The sequence below is a fragment of the Aquarana catesbeiana genome, linkage group LG01 (genome assembly GCF_042186555.1).
Source record: "Aquarana catesbeiana isolate 2022-GZ linkage group LG01, ASM4218655v1, whole genome shotgun sequence".
Taxonomy (NCBI): domain Eukaryota; kingdom Metazoa; phylum Chordata; class Amphibia; order Anura; family Ranidae; genus Aquarana; species Aquarana catesbeiana.
Window position 1 is genome coordinate 246,543,719 of NC_133324.1, and position 24,878 is coordinate 246,568,596.

The 24,878-nt window shown below is 45.4% G+C and overlaps 1 protein-coding gene across 1 annotated transcript in view; it reads right to left on the minus strand.

Annotated features, from left to right (window-relative positions):
• KNTC1 (kinetochore associated 1) overlaps positions 1–24,878 on the minus strand; it is a 521,537-nt gene that overhangs the window by 363,885 nt on the left and 132,774 nt on the right. Inside the window, exons 22-27 of the mRNA XM_073627545.1 lie at positions 24,056–24,199; positions 21,935–21,991; positions 21,089–21,190; positions 11,553–11,672; positions 11,322–11,465; positions 7,500–7,598 (exon numbers count right to left, since the gene is read on the minus strand). Coding sequence (XP_073483646.1) covers positions 7,500–7,598; positions 11,322–11,465; positions 11,553–11,672; positions 21,089–21,190; positions 21,935–21,991; positions 24,056–24,199 — 666 coding nt within the window. The remainder of the gene's footprint in view (positions 1–7,499; positions 7,599–11,321; positions 11,466–11,552; positions 11,673–21,088; positions 21,191–21,934; positions 21,992–24,055; positions 24,200–24,878) is intronic.

The window sequence follows — 24,878 nt, forward strand, 5'->3', positions numbered from 1 at the left end:
AAATCCCCCCCATCCCATCCTACCTGGAGCCGGTTGGAAGAGCTGTGCAGCGTGGAACGCTGAGACAGGAAACAGCATGAAAAGGTATGTGCTCTTGGCAGCCCCCGGTGGTCACAATAGGCATAGCATGCATGTACCTTAAAGGAGAAACCTACTAGAATTCAAAATTCTGTGGAATCTCCTCTTACCTTATCCAGCCGCAGGATTCTGTATATACAGACCCAATCTTCACTTCTCACGGTGGGCTCCGTTTGAAAAAACCTTTAGAGACTGGGGCCCCCTACGAATAGGGGGATCCTGCAGTTCTGGCCCTGTAAAGCACCCAACCAGAAATTAGGAGGTTTAAAGTCATTTTCTGATCTGCGGGGTCCAGCTCTCTAAAAAGAGAAGCATTACAGGTAAAACCTCGTTTCTCCGGACACGAGGCCCGGGTACCATCCAATTCGGCCATGAAAAGACACTTTGAATGGATCCGGTTCGCCTGGCTTGCCCCAGTATAGAATATCAGGATATTCCCTTTGGAGCTTCAGCACAGGACATCTTTACACGTCCAACACCTAAGACACTGGCGTAAAAACTGAGGTATCCCTGGAAGGGGAGGGATTATATAGGGGGTTGAACTTCCTGATTAGGGTGTGACCACTGTCCAATACCTAAAGGTACCTACATAACCCATCAGTTATTACTGTGGCTCTGTGTCCCGTGATGTCCGAGAAAGAAAGTACAAATTCTTAGGCAACAAAGATGTCCTGGGCCTCAATGCCAATTTGTCCCTATGCAAAATCAGAAAGCCCTTACAAGGCCATCATTTCTGATATTTGTCTAGCAGAGGTGATGGGTACAAGTAAAAACAACCTTGTGGAGTCCCCTCTGTGCCCCAGATGTGGAGGGGCCGATGGAGACCTCATACACTTGCTTTGGTTTGCCTTCCCATTGGAAGGTAGTTAGTTCAATCTCAGTATCCTAGTGTATACGACTACCAGTGTGTCACTTAATCTGTTATCCGCTTATCAATAGAACGTACGTTGCTAAAAACAAGGAATGGGTTAATTGGACATGTGTAAAGGCTAGCTGGAGGCTAGCCTGTATTTGTGGGAGGAGGCTGAGAGGGCTACTTAAGCCTCCTCCTCCTTCAGGCCAGGGCTCGTCGGCGTCTCTGGGTTCAATAGGGGGTGGGGCCTACACGTCACTTCCGGGTCGGCTGCAACATGGCGGCGGTACCTCTGTCGGTGCTTCACTGGGGAGTTCGCCTGTCTACCCTCCTGCACCCATATTCACGGGTCCCTGTTTCTCCCAGTATTTCGGGGGGGGGGGGGGGGGTGCTCGGCCGCCGCCACCACCAGCCACTCTCCCCATTCAAAAACAGCTCCATGAGGGAGCCACTCGCTGGCCAGCATTCTCTCCCCTTACCAGCTTGCTGCAGGGGGGAGCCGCCAGCCCGTTTTTCCGGGTGTTGGGGGGGGAGAAAGTCCAGCCAGCCGTCTGTTCCTCTCTGCATACGGCGCCACGGGGCCGCCCGCCCGCTTCTCTCAGGGATCATGCCGGGGGACAGAGGGAGGCCGTCCATCCATCCTCCACCCACCCTTCTTCCCTTCGGCAGCAGCTAAATCAGGTGCGGTCCGCCCGCTTCTCCCGGTGATCATGCCGGGGGAGGGAGGGGGGCCGTCCATCCACCCTCCTTTGGCTGCAGCTAGCCAGGTGCTGCCCGCCCGCTTCTCCCGGTGCTCGTGGGAGGGGGCATTCGTCTTGTATAGCAGCTGCCGCCTGCTTCTTTTCCCTTTCATCCAGGTGCCTGCCAGAGTTGTGGGGAGCCGCCCACTTCTCACGGCGGGGGGGGGCGTCCAGCCATCACCTACGGCTCCATTTGGTCAGCGTGCTGTCTGCCCACCGGCTTCTCCCGGCGCCCAAAAGGGGGGGGTGTCTATCCATCCAGCTGGGCACAATCCCGCATAGTTGGGGGGGGGGCCACCGCTGTCCCTCTGTTCCTGACAGTGCTGGGGGGGGGGGCTGCCCGCCCGCTTCTCCCGCCACTCACACTGCGGGGGAGGAGGGGGGGGGTTGTGCCGTCTGTCCGGTCATCCATCCTCCAACCACCCACTTTCCCCACAGCCCCATCTGTCCAGGGGGGGTGCTGCCCGCCCACGTCTGCCGGCTCTCATGCCGGGGGAAGGGGGGGGGCGCGTCCGTCCATTCTCCACCCACCCACTTGCCACTCGCCCGCCAATACACCTCCCTGGTACCACGCCATGCACCGTGGAGGGGACGCCCGCACGTCTCCCAGTTTTCATAGCCGGGGGTGGCGCTCACCCGACCGCTCACCTCCCGGTATTCACGTGGGGCATCATGTGGGGGGGGCCCGCATGCCTCCCGGGCATCCACCGCTGCAGTCATAAGTGTTCATATCGCAGCATTTCGGTCCCAGGACTTCTGTCATAGCGTTTCGGCACAGGTTTTCTGTCATAGCGTTTCTGTTTAGGCGTTTAGTCTCATCGCTTGTTTTCCTGTCATGGCGTTTCCTGCCTCAGCATTTCTGGCGTAGCATTCAGCATTTCTGTCTCAAATGTTCTGCCCAGCATTTCTGTCGTAGAGTTCAGCATTTCTGTCGTAGCGTTCAGCATTTCTGTCGTAGCGTTCAGCATTTCTGTCGTAGCGTTCAGCATTTCTGTCGTGGGGTTCAGCATTTCTGTCGCAGGGGTTCAGCATTTCTGTCGCAGGGGTTCAGCATTTCTGTCGCAGGGGTTCAGCATTTCTGTCATAGCATTCAGCATTTCTGGCTCAACGTTCTGTCCAGCATTTCTGTCATAGCATTCAGCATTTCTCTCTTAGAGTTTTGCCCTAGCTTGCTGTCATAAGCGTTCAGCATTTCCGTCTCAGCGTTCTGACCTAGCTTTTCTGTCATAGCTTTCTGCCCCGGCATTTCTGTCTCGGCGTACAGTCTCGGCATTTCTGTCATAGCGGTTCTGCCGTAGGATTTTTGTATAGCGTTTCTGGCTCAGGATTTCTGTCATGGCATCTCTGACCCAGGATTTCTGTCATGGCATTTTTTCTTTATTCGGTTCTGCCCCAGCATTTCTGGCTCAGCATTCAGGCTCAATTTTTCTGTCTCGGCATTTCCATCATAGCGTTTCTGCCCCAGGGTTCTGTCTTTGCATTTCTGCCATCAGTATTTCAGTCTCAGCGTTTCTGTCATTGCGTTTCGGTCATGGCATTTCTGCCTCAGTGTTTCTGCCCCAGGATTTCTGTCATCGTGTTTCTGCCTCTGCGTTCTGTCTGAGCGTTTTCTACCCCAGCATTTTCTGTCATGACATTTCTGCCCCTGGGTTTCTGTCATGGCATTTCTGCCCCTGGGTTTCTGTCATGGCATTTCTGCCCCTGGGTTTCTGTCATGGCATTTCTGCCCCTGGGTTTCTGTCATGGCATTTCTGCCCCTGGGTTTCTGTCATGGCATTTCTGCCCCTGGGTTTCTGTCATGGCATTTCTGCCCCTGGGTTTCTGTCATGGCATTTCTGCCCCTGGGTTTCTGTCATGGCATTTCTGCCCCTGGGTTTCTGTCATGGCATTTCTGCCCCTGGGTTTCTGTCATGGCATTTCTGCCCCTGGGTTTCTGTCATGGCATTTCTGCCCCTGGGTTTCTGTCATTACATTTCTGCCCCTGGGTTTCTGTCGTTACATTTCTGCCCCAGGGTTTCTGTCGTTACATTTCTGCCCCAGGGTTTCTGTCGTTACATTTCTGCCCCAGGGTTTCTGTCGTTACATTTCTGCCCCAGGGTTTCTGTCGTTACATTTCTGCCTCAGGGTTTCTGTCATTACATTTCTGCCCCTGGGTTTCTGTCATTACACTTCTGCCCCAGGTATTTTCTGTCATTACATTTCTGCCTCAGGTATTTTCTGTCATTACATTTCTGCCCCAGGCATTTTCTGTCATTACATTTCTGCCCCAGGTATTTTCTGTCATTACATTTCTGCCCCAGGTATTTTCTGTCATTACATTTCTGCCCCAGGTATTTTCTGTCATTACATTTCTGCCCCAGGTATTTTCTGTCATTACATTTCTGCCCCAGGGTTTTACTGTCATTACATTCATGCCCCAGGGTTTTACTGTCATCACGTTTCTGTCTCAGCATTTAGTTCAGCATTTCTGTCATAGCGTTATTGTGCTCATGTTTCTGCCCTAACGTTTCCGTTTCAGTGTTCAGCCTCAGCATCTCTCAGAGGGGCATCGTTGTTCAGTCACAGCACATACTCCGGTAGCGGTTTCATCTTCGTTGTTTGTCATGTCTCAGTTTTTTGTTCATGGTTGTACCTGCGTCAGGTAGCTAGGGCTCACATGTCAGGATCTGTCACGTCTACAGATCCATACGGGCTGAGGTTTCGTTTGTTAATGATTGTTGACCACAATCTTCTCGCTCGTATAACATACGTCATACGATGCACGTTCATTCACCACACCTGTATGATTACCCACCACGGTCTGTGGGTGCACCAGCCCTGAGTTTTCAGTTAATTACCTGTCTCTGCGCGGCAGGTTACTCGGGCTCACTCTTTACTCACACGAGGGGGGGGGGGGTCCATCATCAGGTCTATTCATGCGCAGTGGTCTTGGCATTTCCGCTCATACTTAGGTAGACACAGAGGGGCGTTGTTGTTCTCTTGTCTTGTCTTATTTCTCTTGTGCATGTTCTCAGGTTGGGCTGTATTGGCATTCGTTATCCCCTTATTGGTCCTTAAGTGGTAGGTTTGGGCAAACGTCATCATGATTCTGGATTCCACTCTCGGCTCGGATCTTGTCTAGGATGTGGCCTTGAAGACTGCTCAGGGACGTCAGTCCGGTCATCTTTTCTGTTCCCCAGCCGGTTCCAGGTAGGGGGGTTTTCAGTCACTTTGGGTATGACTGTTTTCATGCCATGGGACTTATTTCCCTGGGGTGGAGTCTGGCCCTCCTTCCTCAGTTCTGTTTTAGGCTCGGTTGTCAGGTCACAGGCTGAAGCACGACCCGATCGCATCAGGTGGGACCAGTATTCTGTGTCTGGCATGGTTTCTCCATGTTGTCAATACTTATTGCCATAGTGCATGGGCCTCATCCACCTACTTCATCACATCCTTCAGGTATTTAGCATTTTGAACTCCTACCAGTTGTTCTTTGGCACTCACCCTCGCACTTCCCCATACCAGTATGGCCAGGCCAGGGCTTGGGAGGGGTTTCACTGAGCACTTCACTGGTGTCCGTTTGTAGTTTTGATCTTCTCGGCCATTCATTTTGCAGGGGCTCCTCGGGGCAGCCATTGCTCCCCTTCCCCCACGCATCCTCATTTACAAGCAGTTCATTCTCATTTCTGGGTCGTCTCGGACTTCAGGCCCTGTCCAATCATTCACGGGATGTTTAGTTGGGTTCTTGGTAGCTTCACAGGTCTGTAGGGGGTTCTGTCTCATCACCAAGTCGGGGGGGGGGGGGGGGGAATGTTTTTCCGGTCATAGGGCACACTTTTCGGATTTTCGGATACATACTGTTGCCATCCGGGCGCACGCTACTACTCTTGATCGATTGTTACCTTCCCTTCTTCACCTAAATTTGTGTCTTTTGCCCTCTTTTCAGGCATACTGACCAGTCAGGCCAAGGCACACCTCAGGCCTTGGTGCTTAGGACTATCACTTTCTCACTCGAAGACTCTGACAACAAAGATATTTTAACAGAAATGCCATACCCTGGGTTTACGTGCCTTATATCACCGTCTGTATGCTATACTGATATTGTTGTACACCCTAAAGAGATGTTCCTATGCATGTTCTTATTGTACCTCTGATTTTGTGACACAATAAAAACATTTCAGATTAAAAAAAAAAAAAACAACCTTGTGGAGGATAGTAGGGATAAGAATGTCTCTAATGGGTTCAATTGGCGATTTCTGAAGCTCAGAGAGAAACACATTTACATCCCATGGATCCACAGTGAAAACAAAAAGGGGTGGTTATACGGTAGACCCCCTTACAAAGGTCTTGATCACATATAGGAGGCCAGTGGTCTCTGATAATATAATTGGCATAAACCTGGCTCTTGAAAGTGCTGAGAGCCCAACGCTGGTTCAGGCCCAGCTGCAAGGAAGAAGGGGATTCATCCCCAAAAGAACTCCTAGCGTGGAACCCCCAAGACTCAAACAAAGAGAATTGTGCATTCCATATCTGATGACAGACTTTGCTGAATATAGCCTTCCTAACCTGAGGCATCATAGGAATTACAGACTTGGATGCCCCTTTCCTTCAGAACCTGAGCTGCCAAAGACCATGGAGCGGGATGGTAAATCAGTCCTTAGGACAAAAGTTAAATATGAAAAATAACAAAATGCTGCGCTGAACCAAAAAATATAAAGCACCAAAAGCAGCTGACAGACAAACCAAGTCCACTAAGAATTCAAATATGTAAAGTGCAGCACTAGAAACATCTGACATGTATTGCCTATACATGTGGGAAATGTGTAATAAATATAACAAGTGTGCTGAGAAAGATACGAATAAACCAACGTAAAATTGTGATGAAAACCAGCAATAAAAATCAAAAAGGGTCTATAGTGAAATATGGAACAGCAAAAAGTGGAAGTCCATATGTTGAAAGGTGAAAGGGTATTTTTTCCAACAGGGGAGCACCGGTAGGCACTGGAAGACGTGTGGATACTCAAATGAGGAAGAGACAGCAGATGTCAAGGCAAACAGATGTTGAATGGAAGTAAATGGATACTCTTACCAGATCCGTAGGACGCAAATACCATATAGCAATGCGTCAAACAGGCATGGGGATAAACTCCCGGGAAGTCAAACCAGACGGAGTCCTGTGGGCCACGAACACCGGTAGAAGATGGTGGTTGCCGATTGAAGTTTGGGCAACTGGCACAGTATCCATTTACTTCCATTCAACATCTGTTTGCCTTGACATCTGCTGTCTCTTCCTCATTTGAGTATCCATAAGTCTTCCAGTGCCTACCGGTACTCCCCTGTTGGAGAAGATACCCTTTCACCTTTCAACATATGGACTTCCACTTTTTGCTGTTCCATATTTCACTAGACACTTTTTGATTTTTATTGCTGGTTTTCATCACAATTTTACGTTGGTTTATTCGTATCTTTCTCAGCACACCTGTTATATTTATTACACATTTCCCACATGTATAGGTAATACATGTCAGATGTTTCTAGCGCTGCACTTTACATATTTGAATTCTTAGGACAAAAGAACTTGCAAATTTTGAAGAGCTCACAGACTGTATAGCAGGAGTCTTACTAGCGGCGTACCACATGCCTGAAGCCAGGTCAAAATTTGACATCCCCCCACCCACAACACAGGTCCAAGTCCAGAAGCAGGGATTACTCTCCTCCAGAGTCCAAGAGATGTAAGCCATTGAAGTTTGCATGGAGTGTACAAGGCAGACAAAACTGGAACATTTTATTAGGGAAAAACACAACTAAGCATTTTTTATATAAAAATCAGGAAAATAGATGGGTTTACTTACATCTGTATCTGTCATACACCCAACAACAGCCATTGCCTTTGCCTCCCATGCAGTTTCAAACAGTGATGCAGAGCGAGAACTGCAGCGCTCCAACATATCCTAAAATACAACAAATATAAGTGAATTTCTGAAACTCCACTCCGAAAATATTTTTATGTATGCGTTCATTGTTTACAGGTGGAAATAAAAAAACAAGAAAATGCAGCAAAGAATACACATACTATAATTCCTGTATTATTTTTCTCAGTATTTTCCTCAATTATGCCGTGACTAATAATAAACAGGCTGCCTTGCAGGAATGAGAGTCACACAGCTATCTAGTGAGAAGACTCATGTCTGTTCTGTGTCTACAGTGACTTCTTCCCAATGCCTACTTGTCATCCAGGACCAGGCATTGCTGACATCAACAAGCCAGCACTGTCTGATTTAAACGGAGTGCCAGCTAGCTCTGCCCACTCCTACTGACTCTGCAGGGCACCCTACATTAACAGGATGTGATATACAGTGCCTTGAAAAAGTATTCATACCCCTAAAAAAAAAAATCCAAATTTTGTCATGTTTCAATCAAAAAACGTAAATGTATTTTATTGTGATTTTATGTAATAGACCAACACTGGCAGATAATTGTGAAGTGGAAGGAAAATGATAAATGGTTTTCAATTTTTTTTTACAAATAAATGTGAAAAGTGTGGCATGCATTTGTATTCAGCCCCCCTGAGCCAATACTTTGTAGAACCACCTTTCGTTGTAATTACAGCTGCAAGTCTTTTTGGGGATGTCTCTACCAGCTTTGCACATCTAGAGTGGAATTTTTGCCCATTCTTCTTTGCAAAATAGCTCAAGCTCTGTCAGAATGGAGTACAGCGTCTGAACAGCAATTTTCAAGTCTTGCTACAAATTCTCAATTGGATTTAGGTCCGGACCATTCTAACACATGAATATGCTTTGAGCTAAACCATTTCATTGTAGTTATGGCTGTATGTTTAGGGTCGTTGTCCTGCTGGAAGGTGAACCACCACCCCAGTCTCAAGTCTTTTGCAGACTCCACCAGGCTTTCTTCTAAGATTGACCTGTATTTGGCTCCATCCATCTTTCCATCAACTCTGAGCAGCTTCCCTGTCCCTGCTGACGAAAAGCATCCCCATAGCATGATTCTGCCACCACCATGTTTCTTGATGGGGATGGTGTGTTCAGGGTGGTGTACAGTCTTAGTTTTTTGCTGCACATAGCATTTTGCTTTTAGGCCACAAAGTTCAATTTTGCTCTCATCTGACCAGAGCACCTTCTTCCATATGTTTGCAATGTCCCCCACATGGCTTCCCACAAACTGCAAGAGTTACTATGGGCCTCTTGGCTGCTTCTCTGATTAATGCTCTCCTTGTCCAGCCTTTCAGTTTAGGTGAACAGCAATGTCTTGATAGATTTGTAATTGTGTCACTCTCTTTCAATTTTCAGATGATGGCTTGAACAGTGCTCCGTGAGATGTTCAAAGCTTGGGATATTTTTTATAACCTTACCCTGCTTTAAACTTCTCCACAATTTTATTTGTGTGTGTTTCTTGGCCTTCATGATGAAGTATGTTCACTAAGGTTATCTAACAAACCTCTGAGGGCTTCTCAGAACAGCTGTATTCATACCAAGATTTATTTACACACGTGGACTCTATTTACTAATTAGGTGACTTCTGAAGGCAATTGGTTCCACTAGAATTTGGTTAAACGAGAAGTCGGTCCGATGCTGCATCTGTCCCCAGGCGCCTCTGCACTGAGAATCGGGCGATGGAACATCCCTGATCACTTGGTTTTGACAGTTCCCCCGAGCACAGAGCTGTAGACTGTCAGTAACAGCTCTCTGCTCTTCTCCCTGCTCGCTCACTGGAGCTCTGAGCTGTGGAGGGGCCAGAGCGGCCCTCCCAGGCTCTCAGCGGCTCACTGAGAGGCTGAGCGGGGTGTCAGTCCAGGCACCTGGCGGATCCAGACTCCCATTGTCGGCGTGACCCGGTGCTTCAACTGATATCCGTGACGTCAGCAGAGAGCAGACTTCAGTCCACTCTCTGCAGAAAACAGGTCACAGGAGTGCAAAACGGATTGCACTCCTGTGATCCATAGGAGAAGTCCAGCCAAACGAGTTTTGGCTGTATGTCTCCTTAAAGGGAATCAGAGTAAAGGGGGCTGAATACAAATGCATGCCACACTTTTAACATATTTATTTGTAAAAAATGTTGAAAACCACTTATTTTCCTTCCACTTCACAATTATGTGACACTTTGTGTTGGTCTATCACATAAAATCCCAATTAAAATACATTTACGTTTTTGGTTGCAAAATGACAAAATGTGGAAAATTTCAAAGGCACTGTAGCATATCCCACAGGTGCCTTGGCCACACAGTGGAATCTTGTGGCAAGTGACGTCCTCAAGATTTCGCAAACTACTTTTCAAACACACCAATTGCGTGTCAGTAACAATAAACATTCTTTAAAATGTATAGTTTCATAGTTGGTCAGGTTGAAAAAAAAAAACACAAGTCCATCTAGTTCAACCAATATCCTTTTTTTCTAGGTCTGAGACTGACTGCATCTTTATGTCAGACAGGCAACTAAAATTTTATAGGGAAGATAACAATGGCAGACTGCATTTATCTGATAACCATTTTCCTTGAACATTCACATTGTGCTATCTTGAAAGAAATGCGGGTTTTAAAAATAAATAAGGGGTTTTTTTGTTTTTTCTCAGGAAACTGCATCACCAGGCCCGGACTGGCCATAGGGCAAACCAAACATTTTCCCGATGGACCGGGGCTGCGTGTCCCAAGAGCGGCCTGTTGATGACTGGACCGCACAGCAGGAGGTAAGCGGTTAACACCATCTGGACAGGGCAAACACAGACAGCGGTTGCCATTCAACTCCCGCTATGTAGCCATGCCTGTGTCTCTTCTTCCTGCTCTCCCACTCCGCCAACAATATCATTCTATCTGCAAAACAGGGGGCGGGAGGAGCTGGAGATCTGCACATAGAGCGGGAGTCTTTTCATATTAACAAGCAGGTAATCACCCGCTTGTTAATATAATCCAGATCTGCAGCTCCTCCCGCCCCCTGCTGATAGGATGACATGGTCGGTAGGGTGGGATACCCTGTAGAGGACATACAGGCTGAATCCTGCCTCTGTCCTAAGAAAAGGTAGGGCTGTGCAAGGGAGGCAGAGTAAAAGGGTGCACTGCGATTAAAGAGAAAAAGGGGGTGCATGACTGCAAGGGGCACTGTGTTATAAAGTGGACTGCACTGTAACCATTACAGTGCCCATTTACAGTGCATTCCCCTTTATATCACAGTGCCCCTTTACATTACAGGGCGGAGGACCGATTCTGTGAATAACCTGTCACAGCCCTCACCTCTCCTCCCCATTCCAAAAAGCTTCCTCACATCTCACCTACCCGGCCCTACCTCCCAGCTTTGCCTCTCTCTCCCTCACTTGCACTTGGTTGGCATCTCTGCTTGCAGGCACAGATGGGGATTCCAGTGCAGGATACCATATAATGCTCCAACCCACACTGCAGCTGCATTTACCTTGTCCCTGCCATGAGTGCAGGGCAGGCAGGGATATGTGAAAGCTGCCTAGGGGAAAGTTGTCCTTGTAAACACGGAAGCCATCTTTGTTTACAAGTGACAGTGGTAAGCGGGGAGCGGAGGGCGAGAGACGGAGGTGGTGGAACGGGGGTTCCAACATGTTCCAGCTGAAAATAAACAGGCTGGATTCGGGCTGCGTTTTTGACACGTGGTCTAAGAGAAAAAAAAAAAGCACTTGTCATTAGTAATTTGAATTACCTTGATGTACTGAAGTAAAAGTTCTTCTTCATTTAGGTTATGCTGATGCATATAGGGCCTAATAACCTTTTCTAAAGTGGATGGAATAAGTTCAGGAGCCAAGACTTTATCCAACATACGGAATACAATTGTAGTTGTAGTCTCCTAAAATGTCAAGAGTAGTATCAAAGATCATGGAAAGTAAAAAACTGCAACACCAGTTTCAGAAACTACTGAAGACATATAACTTACCTTTTCAAAATCAGAAAGGGCAAGCCTGCAGTTATATTTCCTATATAGTTCCACCAACTCCTGGAGGCTGGTGACAAGCTTCATCAACTGCTGAACTTCCTCACAGTCACAGTCTTCTTTCTTCAATAAAAATAAACATCAAACTCTAATATTATGCTTGTTTTAGAAAAAATAGGATTTTTATTACAGCTTACCTATAAAATCCTTTACTTGGAGTACATCATGGGACACAGAGCCTTAAGTAATTACTTAATGGGTTATAGGCCACCTTCAGGTGTTGACACTGGTAAACCGAATCAAAGGAAGTTTACTCCCTATATAACCCTTCCTCCTTACAGGAGCACATCAGTTTTTGTATCAAAACAATATACTTAAATACCAAAAAATAGGGGAGGGACCTCTGTGTCCCATGATGTACTCCAAGAAAAGGATTTTACAGGTAAGCTGTAATAAAAATCCTATTTTCTTTATCGTACATCATGGGACACAGACCCTTAATTACTTAATGGGACATCCCATAGCAATGCCACTTGAGGGGTGGGAGAAACAACCTGCTGGGTACACCCAGACCTGAGGATGTATACTGCTGCCTGCAGCACACTGCGCCAGAAGACGATATCCTCATTCCTTCTTACATCCACCTAATAACATTTGGTGAATGTATGCACTGAAGACCAAGTTGCGGCCTTACAGATCTGAGCCATGGAGGCCTGATGACGCACTGCCCAAGAAGCACTAACCGACCTGGTAGAATGCGCCGTAACTTGAAATGGGGGAATCTTACCCCTTAAATCATAAGTCTGAATTATCACTTGCCGAATCCACTTAGCGACAGTGGATTTCGACGCTGCCTGTCCTTTCTTAGGACCCTCTGGCAGAATAAATAAGACATCAGTCTTACGAATCTGAGCAGTTTCTTTAAATAGATTTTCACTGCTCTCACCACATCAAGACAATGTAGTGACTTTTCTTCTCTGGAATATGGTTTTGGAAAAAACGATGGCAGGACAATATCTTGGTGCGTGTGAAAACCTGAAATTACTTTTGGCAAAAAGCCTGGAGGAGGGAGTAACGCCACTCTGTCCTCATGAATAATCAAATATGGCTCTTTACAAGAAAGAGCAGCCAATTCTGAAACCATTCTTGCAGAGGATATAGCAACCAAAAATACCACCTTCCTTGTCAGAAGGACTAGGGGAATATGTTGCATCGGTTCAAATGGCTGTTTTTGTAATACAGACAAAACTAAGTTTAAGTCCCAAGGGTTCAAGTGAGGTTTGACGGGCAGATTAAGCTGCGTCACCCCTTGTATAAAGACCCAGACTAAAGAATGAGTAGCAAGTGGCCTTTGAAATAAGACCGAAAAAGCTGAGACTTGGCCTTTAATAGCACTTAAGGCCAATTTAATTTCTACCCCTAACTGTAGAAAGGCAAGAATTCTGCCTATAATATATCTCCGAGGGTGCCATTCCCTTGGATTCACACCAGGATACATAAGCTCTATAATATATAGTTCTGGAAGCTGGCTTCCTAGCATTAATCAGGGTAGAGATAACTGACCCAGAAAGCCCATGTTTCTTTAGAATGTGGGTTTCAATAGCCAAGCCGTTAAATTTAGAGACCGTAAGGAAGGATGGAATATCGGTCCCTGAGAGAGCAGATCTGGCCATAGTGGGAGGGACCATGGGCCCTCCGCTGCCATCTTTACGATTTCTGCGTACCATGACCTTCTGGGCCATGCTGGTGCCACCAGAATTATCGGCTTTCTTTCTAGTTTGATCCTGCAAAGAAGTTGAGGCAGCAACTGAATAGGGGGGAATGCTTAGATCAGTGAGAACTGATCCCATGGAGTCACCAACACATCCGTTCCGCATGCGAATGGATCCCTTGTTCTGGCCACAAAGTTGACCAACTTCGTGTTGAACCTGGATGCTAGAAGATAAACGTCCGGAGTCCCCCATCTTTGGCAAACAGCCGAAATATATCAGAGTGAAGAGACCATTCCCCTGGGAATAACTGCTGGCGATTTAAGTAGTCCGCCTGTCAATTCTCTACTCCCGGAATTAAGATTGCAGAAAGGCATGGAACATTCCTTTCTGCCCAAGTAAGAATATGGTTCATCTCTCTCTGTGCTGAGAAACTTTTGGTGCCCCCTTGGTAATTGATATAGGCCACAGCTGTGGCATTGTCGGATTGAATCCTGACAGGACAATCCCGTAACCTAAAAGTCCAGGCCTTTAGAGCCAGACGTACTGCTCGAATCTCTAGGATATTGATGGGCAAGATTCTTTCGGTTCTTGACCACTGTCCTTGGACAATTGTCTTTTCTAGTACTGCTCCCCAGCATGAAAGGCTGGCATTCATCGTTACCACTTTCCAGATGACTGCTCTGAAGGATTTTCTTTTCAGCAGATTCTGGGTTAATAACCACCAAGCGAGGCTTTGGGCCACTCTTGGGGACAGCTGCATTGGCAAGGCTAAAGCTTGAATTGTTTTGTTCCAAGCAGACAGGATACTGTTTTGCAACAGTCTTGAATGAAACTGGGTATAGGGAACTGCTTCAAATGAAGCCACCATGGTTCCTAGCAACCTCATGCAGAGACGAAAGGAGGGATTGCCATTTGACCTGACCCTCCGCACCAGCTCTCTTATGGAGTTGATCTTTGTTTGAGGCAAGAACACCCTTTTCTGGGCTGTGTCTATGATCAGACCCAAGTACTCCAGCCTTTTTAGCGGTATTAAGGAAGATTTCTCTAGGTTGAGAATCCAACCCAAACTTTTCAGATAGTTAGTTGTAGTGTGTATGCTTTGCTCCAAACGAGTCAAAAATTGATCTATAAGTAATAGATCGTCTAGGTACGCTACGATTGTTATGCCCTGTGCCCTTAACCTGGCTAGAGGTGGGGCCAACACTTTGGTGAACACCCGGGGTGCTGTTGCTAGCCCGAAGGGCAGGGCTACAAACTGGAAATGCTGCTGTTCTAACGCGAACCACAGAAACTTTTGATGAGCAGGATATATAGGGACATGCAGATATGCATCCCTGATGTCGATTGACGCCAGAAGTTCTCTTCCTAGAAGGATAGAAACTACTGACCTGATTGTCTCAATGCGAAAGGAGCGGATCTTCAGGAATTGATTTAGCTTTCTTAGATCTAGAATGGGTCTGAAGTCTCCATTTGGTTTTGGTACCAAGATTTGAATAAAACCCCAGACCTTGCTCTTTTGTGGGGATCTGTGATCACCCCTTAAGATATTAATCGTTCTAGAGCCTGAAACAGAGATTGTTTCTTCTCTGGATCTTTGGGAACGCTTGACCTCAGGAAGCGAGACGGTGGAAAGTCCTGAAATTCCAGCTTGTACCCCAGCGTTACTGTGGAGATGACCCATCTGTCCTGAATTTCCTTTTTCCAGACTTCTGAAAATTGCAGAAGTCTTCCCCCCACCTTCGTGAGGGGGGTTGCCTCTTCATGATGAGGCTTTAGGATTCTGTTTTGCAGATTTCCTACCCCAGGGCTTCTTTTGGTCTCAAAAGGTCTGACCCTGAGGTTTTCCTCTAGAGTCTGATGGCGGAGGCCGTCGCCACTGCCTAGAGGAAGAAGCCCCTGGCGCAGGGGAAAGTTGCCGTTTAAACGAAGGGCGTTTATATTTTCTTTTGACTGATAAAATAGTACTTTTCCCACTAGAAATTGTCTTGATATATTTATCCAAGTCTTCTCCAAATAGTCGCTCCCCATGAAAGGGGGACCCAGTTAGGAGGTTTTTACATGGTGTTTCAGCTGACCAATTTTTCAACCACAGGATTCTACGTATATGTACAAGCATAAGCCTAAGGCGGGATGCCTGGTGAATAGAATCTTTAATGGCATCTATGGCAAAACATAATGCCTTAGGTAGTTCAGCCAAATCCCGAGCTTGTTGTGTAGGAAGCTCTCCAAGGGCCTGTTTAAATTGGTCCTTTAGGGATTGGCAGGCGCCTATTGCGGCGACTGGGGGCTGAGTGATGGAACCTGCTATGGAAAAGGCAGATTTTAGCAACGATTCCAACTTCTTATCTGTTGGATCCTTAAGCATCTGTGCATTGTCTACAGGACAAGTTAAGTTATTATTCACATTGGAAATCACAGCGTCAATTGCTGGTACTTTCCTTTTTTTGGAGCATTTCTCCTCCAGAGGATAGAGAATTGAAAACCTCTTAGGAGGAAGAAAATGCTCATCCAGGTGATCCCATTCAGCAAAAATAATCTGTTCTAGTAAATGTATGTGCTGGAAACGCATGCAAAGGATGGGAAGGTTTTAAAGAACCTAAGGAAGAGGGCGAGTTTTCATGAGACTCTGTTAGAGGCAGCATGAAAGTGGAACAAACCATTTCTGTAAGAGATTGTATCAGCAATTTCTCAGATTGAGAAGCTGAAAAGGGTTCATCTACCGTTGTTTCCTCTGCAGAGGAATCATCGGTTTGCTTTTCTTCCTGATTGATTAAGGGTAACACCTCATTGTGAGCCCACTGTTCCCCTTGCAAAGCTGAAGTGGGGGAAGGGGACCTAGTATGCTTCCTCTCCATTTGAATGGAGGATGCGATTAAAGCCGCTAATTTTTCTTCCAGACCCTGGAGGGAGGAGGAAAGGGCATCTTCAGTCATGTATACAGGTGTTGAGATGTGAGAGGCAGCTGCACCATCAATTTGTTCCAATGGCTCACCCTGAGTTGCCATAACTGGTAATTCAGGCGAGGATGACAGCATGGAAATACAGCTCAAGATTCCAATGCCTGGGGGGTGAAACCTTTACTTTTTTGGCAAGCATAGTCCTAAGTACAAAAACAGAGACGCTATACAATTTGCACTAAATCGCTGAAAATAGTCACTTTAAAAGCCACTATAAAGTTCAGCCTAGTGCTGGAAAAAGTGTCCTTCCTGAATCAGGAATGCCAGTTTTTGCAACCCATACGTGTCCCACAGCTCGCGTGTCCCTGTGTGCAGGCAGCTTGTTTCCTCCTCACAAGCAGAGGAGAGACTGACACAGCTGTATTTATCTGCTTTTAGCCTGGCATGCGTCCTCTTTCACGGCACCTGCGTTTAGGACCCCCCCTCGGAAAAATTCCACCCCTTTTTTTATTTAAAATGTTTCCCGCGCCTGAGCGCAGAGTTTTTCGGGTCCCAGACCCAACATGAGGGGGGGGGGGGGGCAGAGACTCCTGCAGTGAGGCACAGATAAGTAAAAAATACAGCCACAGTAAAAAACTTTTAGTGGTGAAATAGCGGGACCTCCATATCCCCAACAGCAGGGGTGGTAATGTAAGGCGGGTGAAGCGCTGCTGTCCACCTAACCCTCTGGTCCCATCAGGGGGAGAAAAAGACATTTTTTGCAGATTTCTTTTTTACCTTGCAAATCTCCCTCCACACGCTGTGCAGCCAGACATGGACTGAGCTAACAGTGAAGACAACAGAGTAAGGCATGTGCATAGACTCCATCTAGTGGAGATTTTAAGGAATGACAAATTTTTTTTTCCTTTAATGGAAGAAAATAATAGATGTTTTTAATACCAAAGTTTCTTCCCTTACCTTATCCTCGCCGCAGGATTTTGCTGAATTAACCCTTCACCCATCACAGCGGGCTGCGTTTAGCAAACCTTCAAGGACTGGGTCACTAAAACGGGGTTACAACTGCCTTGGGCCATGTACAAGCACCCCATCAGGAAGTTTTAGGTAATGTAACAAGACCTAAGCCCTGGGTTCCTGGTGTCCAGCCCTACAAAGAGGCGTGACAGGCAAAACCTCGTTCTTCAGATACGAGGTCTCAGGTACCATCCATCTTAGGCCTCAGTGGCACTTTGGATGGATCTGGCTTCTTTTTATGGAGGAATTTAAATCCAGCATGGATCCCTCCTGGAGCTCCTCAGAGCACTTCTTCACTCGTGACCAACACCTTAGACACTGGCGAAAAAACTGATGTGCTCCTGGAAGGAGGAGGGGTTATATAGGGAGTAAACTTCCTTTGATATGTCTGCATTTAATCGCAGCTTAATACACCACACCTCCAGGCTGCACTGCAGTGTGAAAGGGGTATGCAAAAAACAATTGTGCCTAATGGTGACTGGTATTCATCCAGTGCAGAATATATCAGTTATGGCACCATGTATGAACAGCCCCAAATGTCTTAATCCCGTGTCTACCAAGGTATGTTTATAAATGCAAGAGTTCAGCTTTGTTAAAAGTGATCCAGGCAGGTCTAAAGCCGGCTGGTCACTTTTATGGAGCATATTTATGGAGCTCTGAAGGTGTGTTGCCCTCCCTTGCCTCCACCAGCAACACCCCAAGTTGTTCTCAGGCTCTTCCATTTCTCTGGGAAGCCTGAGCTGCGAGAAACGGCACCTGCTGTGAGGTGATCGGGAAACATCCGTTTTCCAAGCTTTCCTGCGATTACTTAAACTGGAAGCCATGTGTATTACCTGGCCTCCAGTTTCAGAGCTGTCATTCCTCCGTATTTGAGAATTCAGCTAATCAAGCACAAAGTGTATTTGATTAGTTGCATTGGAGGACAGGGGACACATTGGGGTCCAAACTATTATCAGCCCCCCTATCCAAGAAATTGAGTTAAAGTGGTTGAAAATCCTCACATATACCCAGTGAGGTGGTGAAACACAGACAAAACAAAATCTCCTACATGAGTTGTATCTGTTTATTGCCAGTTTATCTGCCGCAATTTTGCAGATCGTTCTAAAAACACACAGATATAGGGATTTTTTTTCCCCAGCTCCAGCAGCAGGGGTGGAGATCTTAAGTCTCACAGTGCAGATCTCACTGAGGGGAGATTTATTGTGATAACAGTGGAATGAGGCAGCAGAAAGAAATCACACTCCATGCTTTGGATAGAGGTAAGTACACAGTAAAGAAGGATGTGCTTTTGTTCATATGTCCAATGTTTACAACCAGAAAAATTAAAACACATTTTAATAAAAATGTGTCTGTGCATGCAGTTCCAGGCACCAGGCAGGCGAGTCGTCATCCCCCCCTTTAGCCCTGCTGTGGGCAAGCAGCAGCCCAGGTACTACAATTTTCTTTTTTTCATAAAAGTGAACCAAGTGGCCGATTAGCCACTTTTCTGTGGTTCTTGGGCTTACTGGTCTCACTGGCGGCCATAAAGTTGGCGAGAGACCAGATCGTCTCCACTGATCTAGGAGGCCAGAGGCGACGCCATGACGTCACTTCCGGTTTAGGGCAGATGTAAATGCCTGTTTTTTTCTGGGAAAGCATCAGATCAATGTTTTATTTTTACCTGATGCTTTCAAGGGTAGCAGAGAAACCCCAGATCTCTCCATAAAGAGGATCTGTCATGCTTTATTGTTATCACAAGGGATGTTTACATTTCTAGTGATAGAAATAAAAGTGACCAAAAACATTTTTTTAAAGGGACAGTGTAAAAATAATTAAATAAGATAATAAAATAATTTTTTAAAGCGTCCCCTGACCCAGTGGGTGGTGGCGAACGCATACGTAGGTCATGGCTACATATGCAGACAGTGTTCGCACCACAGATGTGAGGTATCACGGCCAAAATTATAGTGAGAGCACTACCTTGTCCAGACTGACTGCATAAGAAGAAGATTGTGATTCATTACAGCCAAAAGAGCCCGACGAGCTTTGAGGAGTTTGAAACGGGGACAGACTGAGGACTGAAGTTAACATTTGGAGGTATAGGAGCTCGGGGCTCGTGGGTTGATGCCCGCACTCATTGTATAACGAGTGTAAACCCCCCCCCCCTTCTCTGTGTCTTGCTACCCCTCCACTCTGGACGTCATGAAATTATACTATATGCTGTCTGTCTTTTTATATGCCATCCTGCATGCTCAACCATTGTTACCCATTGTACAACTGGATTTCTTTATTCGCTGGCCATTCACAACACAAGCTGTATACCTTACAGCAGTAAGGTAAGCGGCCTGCGAACACGGAGGTGCCCTCACTGAAGAACTCCCCCCTCCCCTTTCACTATTGGAATTGTTTTTTATATGGAAGTGTCACATTTGTTGGTGGGATTGGCATTATCTCACTTTATGGACTTGTCACTTACAGGTTTTGTAAGTTGCTACGTGCTGGTATGATACTAGCACACACTTACTGGGATTATTTTTATTGCTTTAATTTTTTCCTTTTCTTGTATGTTATCAGCTGTTTGCAGTGTTTTCCACTCATGCTAGTATTTTGACCCACTCTATTTTTATGAGCCTAATGTCTGCTGGGCTTATGCACCCTCCATTTTGATATACATATATATTTTGTATTGTTTGTTTGCATTTTTATTGATGCCAGTATTGCTTGTCTGCACTATTATACCATTTTTTTTAGTATTTAGTATGTTTTTATTACTCACCTCTAAATGCCTGTTGCTAGGGGGTCCCTCGTAGTCTGCCTCTTTCAGTGCCTGGGCTGGTGACATCACTTCCGTCTTGGCACAGGAAGGGCTGAGCTCTGCTCCCTCCCTCCTGTCAATCATCTGGGACCAAATTACAGGTCCCAGGTGACTGAGCGGCCAATCACGGCACGCGGCGCCGCTCGCGCATGCGCAGTGGGTGCCAGGCTGCCCACAGCCCGGCGCCCACAGCCCGGCGCCCACAGTTGCAATGCCGGCACCGCTGAACGGAGGGGGAGACGAGCGGGGCTTCGATCCCCCGCATCGCTGGACCTTGGGACAGGTAAGTGTCCAATTAAAAGTCAGCAGCTGCAGTATTTGTAGCTGCTGACTTTTAATTTTTTTTTTGACTGGCCCTCCTCTTTAAGGAAGATTGTATTACGCATAAAAAAAACACAAAAACAAACAATAATACAAAGTACAAGACACTTAAAAACACAGAAAATACAAGTGTCCACTAATGATTAGTTACATAGAAGAGTAATATCTCCCAACAGGGAATAAAGATAAATGTACTCAATGTATTGTTTTTTAAGCACAATAATATCTGCCCTAAGCTTTCTTTACACAAAAGGGACTGTTTATAATGCTTGAAGCCGTCTCCATCTGAATTAATAATCATAACTTGTATCATGTGTATTTCTCGTCATTGATTTTCATGTTGACTGTCATATGCATCATTGTTCCTCACATTTTTAGAAAATATATATATATAATATCAATCTGTAGAAATTGCAGAATGCGTATTCAGCCAAGGAGGCCAGAACTTACCAAACTTACCAAACTCTAGCCTCATACGTTTGTATAGGGGAAAAAATTCTTGATTTATTTATGAATACGTTTTGAAGAATCACAGTACTCCCACTAAAAAGCTATAAATTATTTTGCACAAAAAAACAGTAAATGTAAAAAGAAGTTTTGTGCAGACGGGCATATCCAAGTGCATTGGTATCTTTATAGATGTACGAGAAATTGGTATGTGGAAGGGAATTCTTATGTTCTATAGTAAAATAATCAGTACTATAACCTTCGTTTTAAATTGCTTTGGTGTCCTCCATAAAAGCAGAGCAGATACATTTACATATAATCAAAAAGGAGTGATACAAACTGTGGAGTTTTACTCACCAGAGGGATCCAAAGCCAAGAAGAGGCAATGCCAAGCTCTGCTGGATTCTTCGATGTAAAATATACTTCTGCCATTTCATAACCGTTTTCTGGCCAGTTAGCCTTTAAAAAAAGCAGCATTTTGGAAAGACAACAACATCATTCATTTTGAGAGGAAGGGTTTTTTAGTTTTAAAATGTTCATACAAACTGCCAACCCGTCTTTAAATATAGTGCTAGAGAAATACAATGCTTGAGAGCAGGGCTTAGCACTGTGTCCTGCTTTACCACACAAATGCAGTACAAATATGTAGCAAAGACCTCTGAAAACTAAAGACAAGCTTAAAGTGTAAGTTCACCTTTGCAGAAAATCTGTAAGGTAAACTTACACTAGACCCCCTCCCCATCCCCCCCAGTCCCGTCAACCTGGAGTCCGGCGATCCCCCGCACCGACAGCTCGTATGGTCGCTGTACTGGTCCGGGGATTTGAAATCCCCACGGCTTTCTCTCTTCTGCTCCCGCGGTGACAGGATGGTCTACATGGGTTCCGACTGGTCGGCGCCAACCAATTAGAATGCTCCTAAACGTACCTCCTTACGAGGTACGTTTTGGAAATTAAGCTGCGGGAGGTTCCTGAACCCCCGACCGGTGAGGCAGCGACCCAATGTCTCCTAGCAGGCGATGGCCGCACGCCGGGTCAGCAAAACTGGGGGGGGGGGGGGGGGCGGGGGTGATGAGGAGGGCATCCTGTGTAAGTTCACCCTACAGGTTTTTTTTGTAAAGGTGAACTTACCCTTTAAAGCAGAAATTTACTCAAAACAACTTGTTCTTTAGCAAGGAACATACGTACATTACATTTTAGACTCACTTTATCAGTTAGTTCTAGAGACCGTGCTCTATGTTCCAGCCATTTTGCAATAATTTTCTACAGGGGAAATAATCAACAAACAGTTTAGTAAAATTTTATGTCAGTCTTCAAAAGGTTTTTAAAATAAAATTATCAACAAAAAACCCCACCCACAACATCACCTCCTGTTTATTGTGTGCTAAATTTTTTCATCTATCACATGGTGGAGTTCTACTTTCACTCTGTGTGACGGGAGGGCCCGTGGAACTCAGAATAAATCTTATGTCTAAGTCACCCTGTGCCATCCTGGCACAGGGTGAGGGAGAAAATATATCTTGGACTACTTAAAATGGGACAGTAATATTTGTCCACAATATCTCCCAGGATGTATGTAGAGACTATTATTGGTTTGGTTGATTCTGAACGCAACCTGTTAATTGAATGAGCTGATCACATTGTCCTCTATACAATGTAGGAGACGGGACGACTCCTATTGGAGCTCATGTTAATTAGGTTAATTAGGTGTAATTAGCTCCAGCTATTGTGTTTATATTACTGTGTGAAGCTCGGTGCCCACAAGTCTGGGTGAAAGGTCATGTCTCAGTCACCTAGGCTGTATAAAGGATTAGAAAATTAGCTCATGTTAATTAGGTTACAGTTGTATTGTTAGAGGAGGTTCCAACGGCATATAAAGTCTTGTAATTTTGATTCTAAATAAAGTTAGTCCTGATGTACTCCAAGACTGGTGTTGTCTAGTTCTTGGGGGTTCCTATAGCCAGATCCATTGGACTTGTGTTCCAGAACTTAGGAAGCGGTATACAGACGGAAGCACTCAAGCGGAGTGTGGGACGTTCCGTGACACTCTGTCACTGTGGGAATTCCCCTCCTAATCTTTTCCCAGTAAGATCCTGCATCCAACATACAGCTGGTGTTTTTCTCCGGTATCCTTTGTCCAGCACACACAATCCAGTAGAAGTAATCGGATTACCCATCAGTAAACAGCCTACTACTTATGTGCATTATCCTTCAATGCCCAGCTCGTGTGACAAAATGTGTGTTAACCCCCAGTCACCAATCCTCAACGTATTCTGTCATTGTATTCTGACAGTGGGGAAACCTCCCACTGTCAGAATACAATAGCGCAGAGGGAAGGATTCCCCCAACAATACTGACTGTGGGTGAAGGAAAGAAAATAGTATAACCTATGACTTGCTTAAATATCTAATTTCCATTGCCCCTGGTTCAAAAGGAATATCAACTGCCCCTCAAACATTCTCTGACAACATTGCCCTGCACCATCTCCTACGTTCACAGACTTCATGACAGTCCCTGCCAATATGCTGCTTTAATTTTCGTCTCTCTTTTCCAATGACACATTCCTCCTGTTTACAGTCCATGGTACTGCTGACATTTCTAGACAAGCTCTACCATTCTGGAATAACCATATTCAATTTTAGCAGGCCAAATACATGGACGCTGATTTTGACCTCTATTCCTCCTCAGTAAAAAAAACCCTGGGGTTGATTTACTAAAACTGGGGAGTGCAACATCACGTGCAGCTCTACAAAGAAACCAATAAGTTTAATTTTTTTTTTTGTCAAAGCTCAAAGTAGAAGTATAGCCTAAGTTTTTTTTTTAGCCGTACTTCTATGGATCACAGGAGTGCAGTTCGTTCTGCACTCCTGTGACCCATTTAAAGCCTACAGCGAGGTAAAGCCAGCGGTTGGCTGCCGTCACAGAGCTGATCCAGGCTCTGAAAAGATCCTGATTATATTGCTCGGGATCCACCTAGAAGCCTGGACCAGCACCTTGCTCAGCCTCTCAAAGCTGCTGAGAGCCTGAGCTAGCCACCCACCCCTCCACAGCTCAGTCCTCTAGCAGATCAGATGCTGGATCCACCTAGGCGAGTATAAATGCGTATTTTGTTTATTCCCAAACTTTTCTTTTAACATTGTTACATCACCTTTCCTATTGGAATGGGAACACTTTTACTAATTAATTTTGATAATTCTAGATAAAGATCTGTAAAGTTTGCTTAAAGGTTTGAAATGTATGGAAGGGTTTTTCAACACAAACAGGAGTTTACCTCTAAGCAATGGTTCTGTAACATAACATAATGCTATGAAAGACTCAATAACATACGTGTCCTTTTGGCACAATTCTTCTCACAAATGGAACCAATATGTTTTTAAACCAGAGGCACAATTCTTGTGAAGGGATATTTGCAGGAATTATGCTAAGGAGCTTTTCAAGAATCTTCTCATCAAACTTGCTTTCAAATTCTGCCTATGAGGCAAAAAAGAAGGTTCATTGTAGCACAATACTGTCCAACATAAACGTCTACCTTGAAACGAATCTCCAGGGTAACCCCAAAAAGGTATTACTATAGAGTATAAGACTTCACCTATTGCAGCCCAGCCGTTACCCTTTCACCTCCTCCCATAATACTATTATAATATATAAAGAAAGATACGTGCCTCTCCTTCTACTTACTGCAACACTAGCTGAGCTGTCAAGGTTACATTCCCTTGAATTTACAGGGTAGAACATCATCACTCATGCTACTTTTCATTCCTGGAATTCAGCTTTAGAGCCCACTTTACCTTGTTGAGGTTCAGTAATGTTTTTAGTGACAACCCTATGCATTTGTGTTGCACTGCAATGCACAGTAACACATTTTTTTTTTTTTTTATTTCTAGATTAAAACCATGGAGGAAAGGAACTTTCTACAATTTGTGAACCTACTGGAAAGACTCCCGTAATGACATAATCTGGGGACACAAATAAAATGCTTCTTTTCAGTAAAATTGAGAAGGGTTAGAACATTTATCAGGTTATTCGTGGCTATCTTCCCATCTCAGTAACAACTCCCTCATTTCTTTACCTTGAATTCTGACTAGCAAGTGGAGCTGCAAGTAAATTTTTTATAAATGACAGCAAGAAACTGCTACAAGGAGTTGACAAA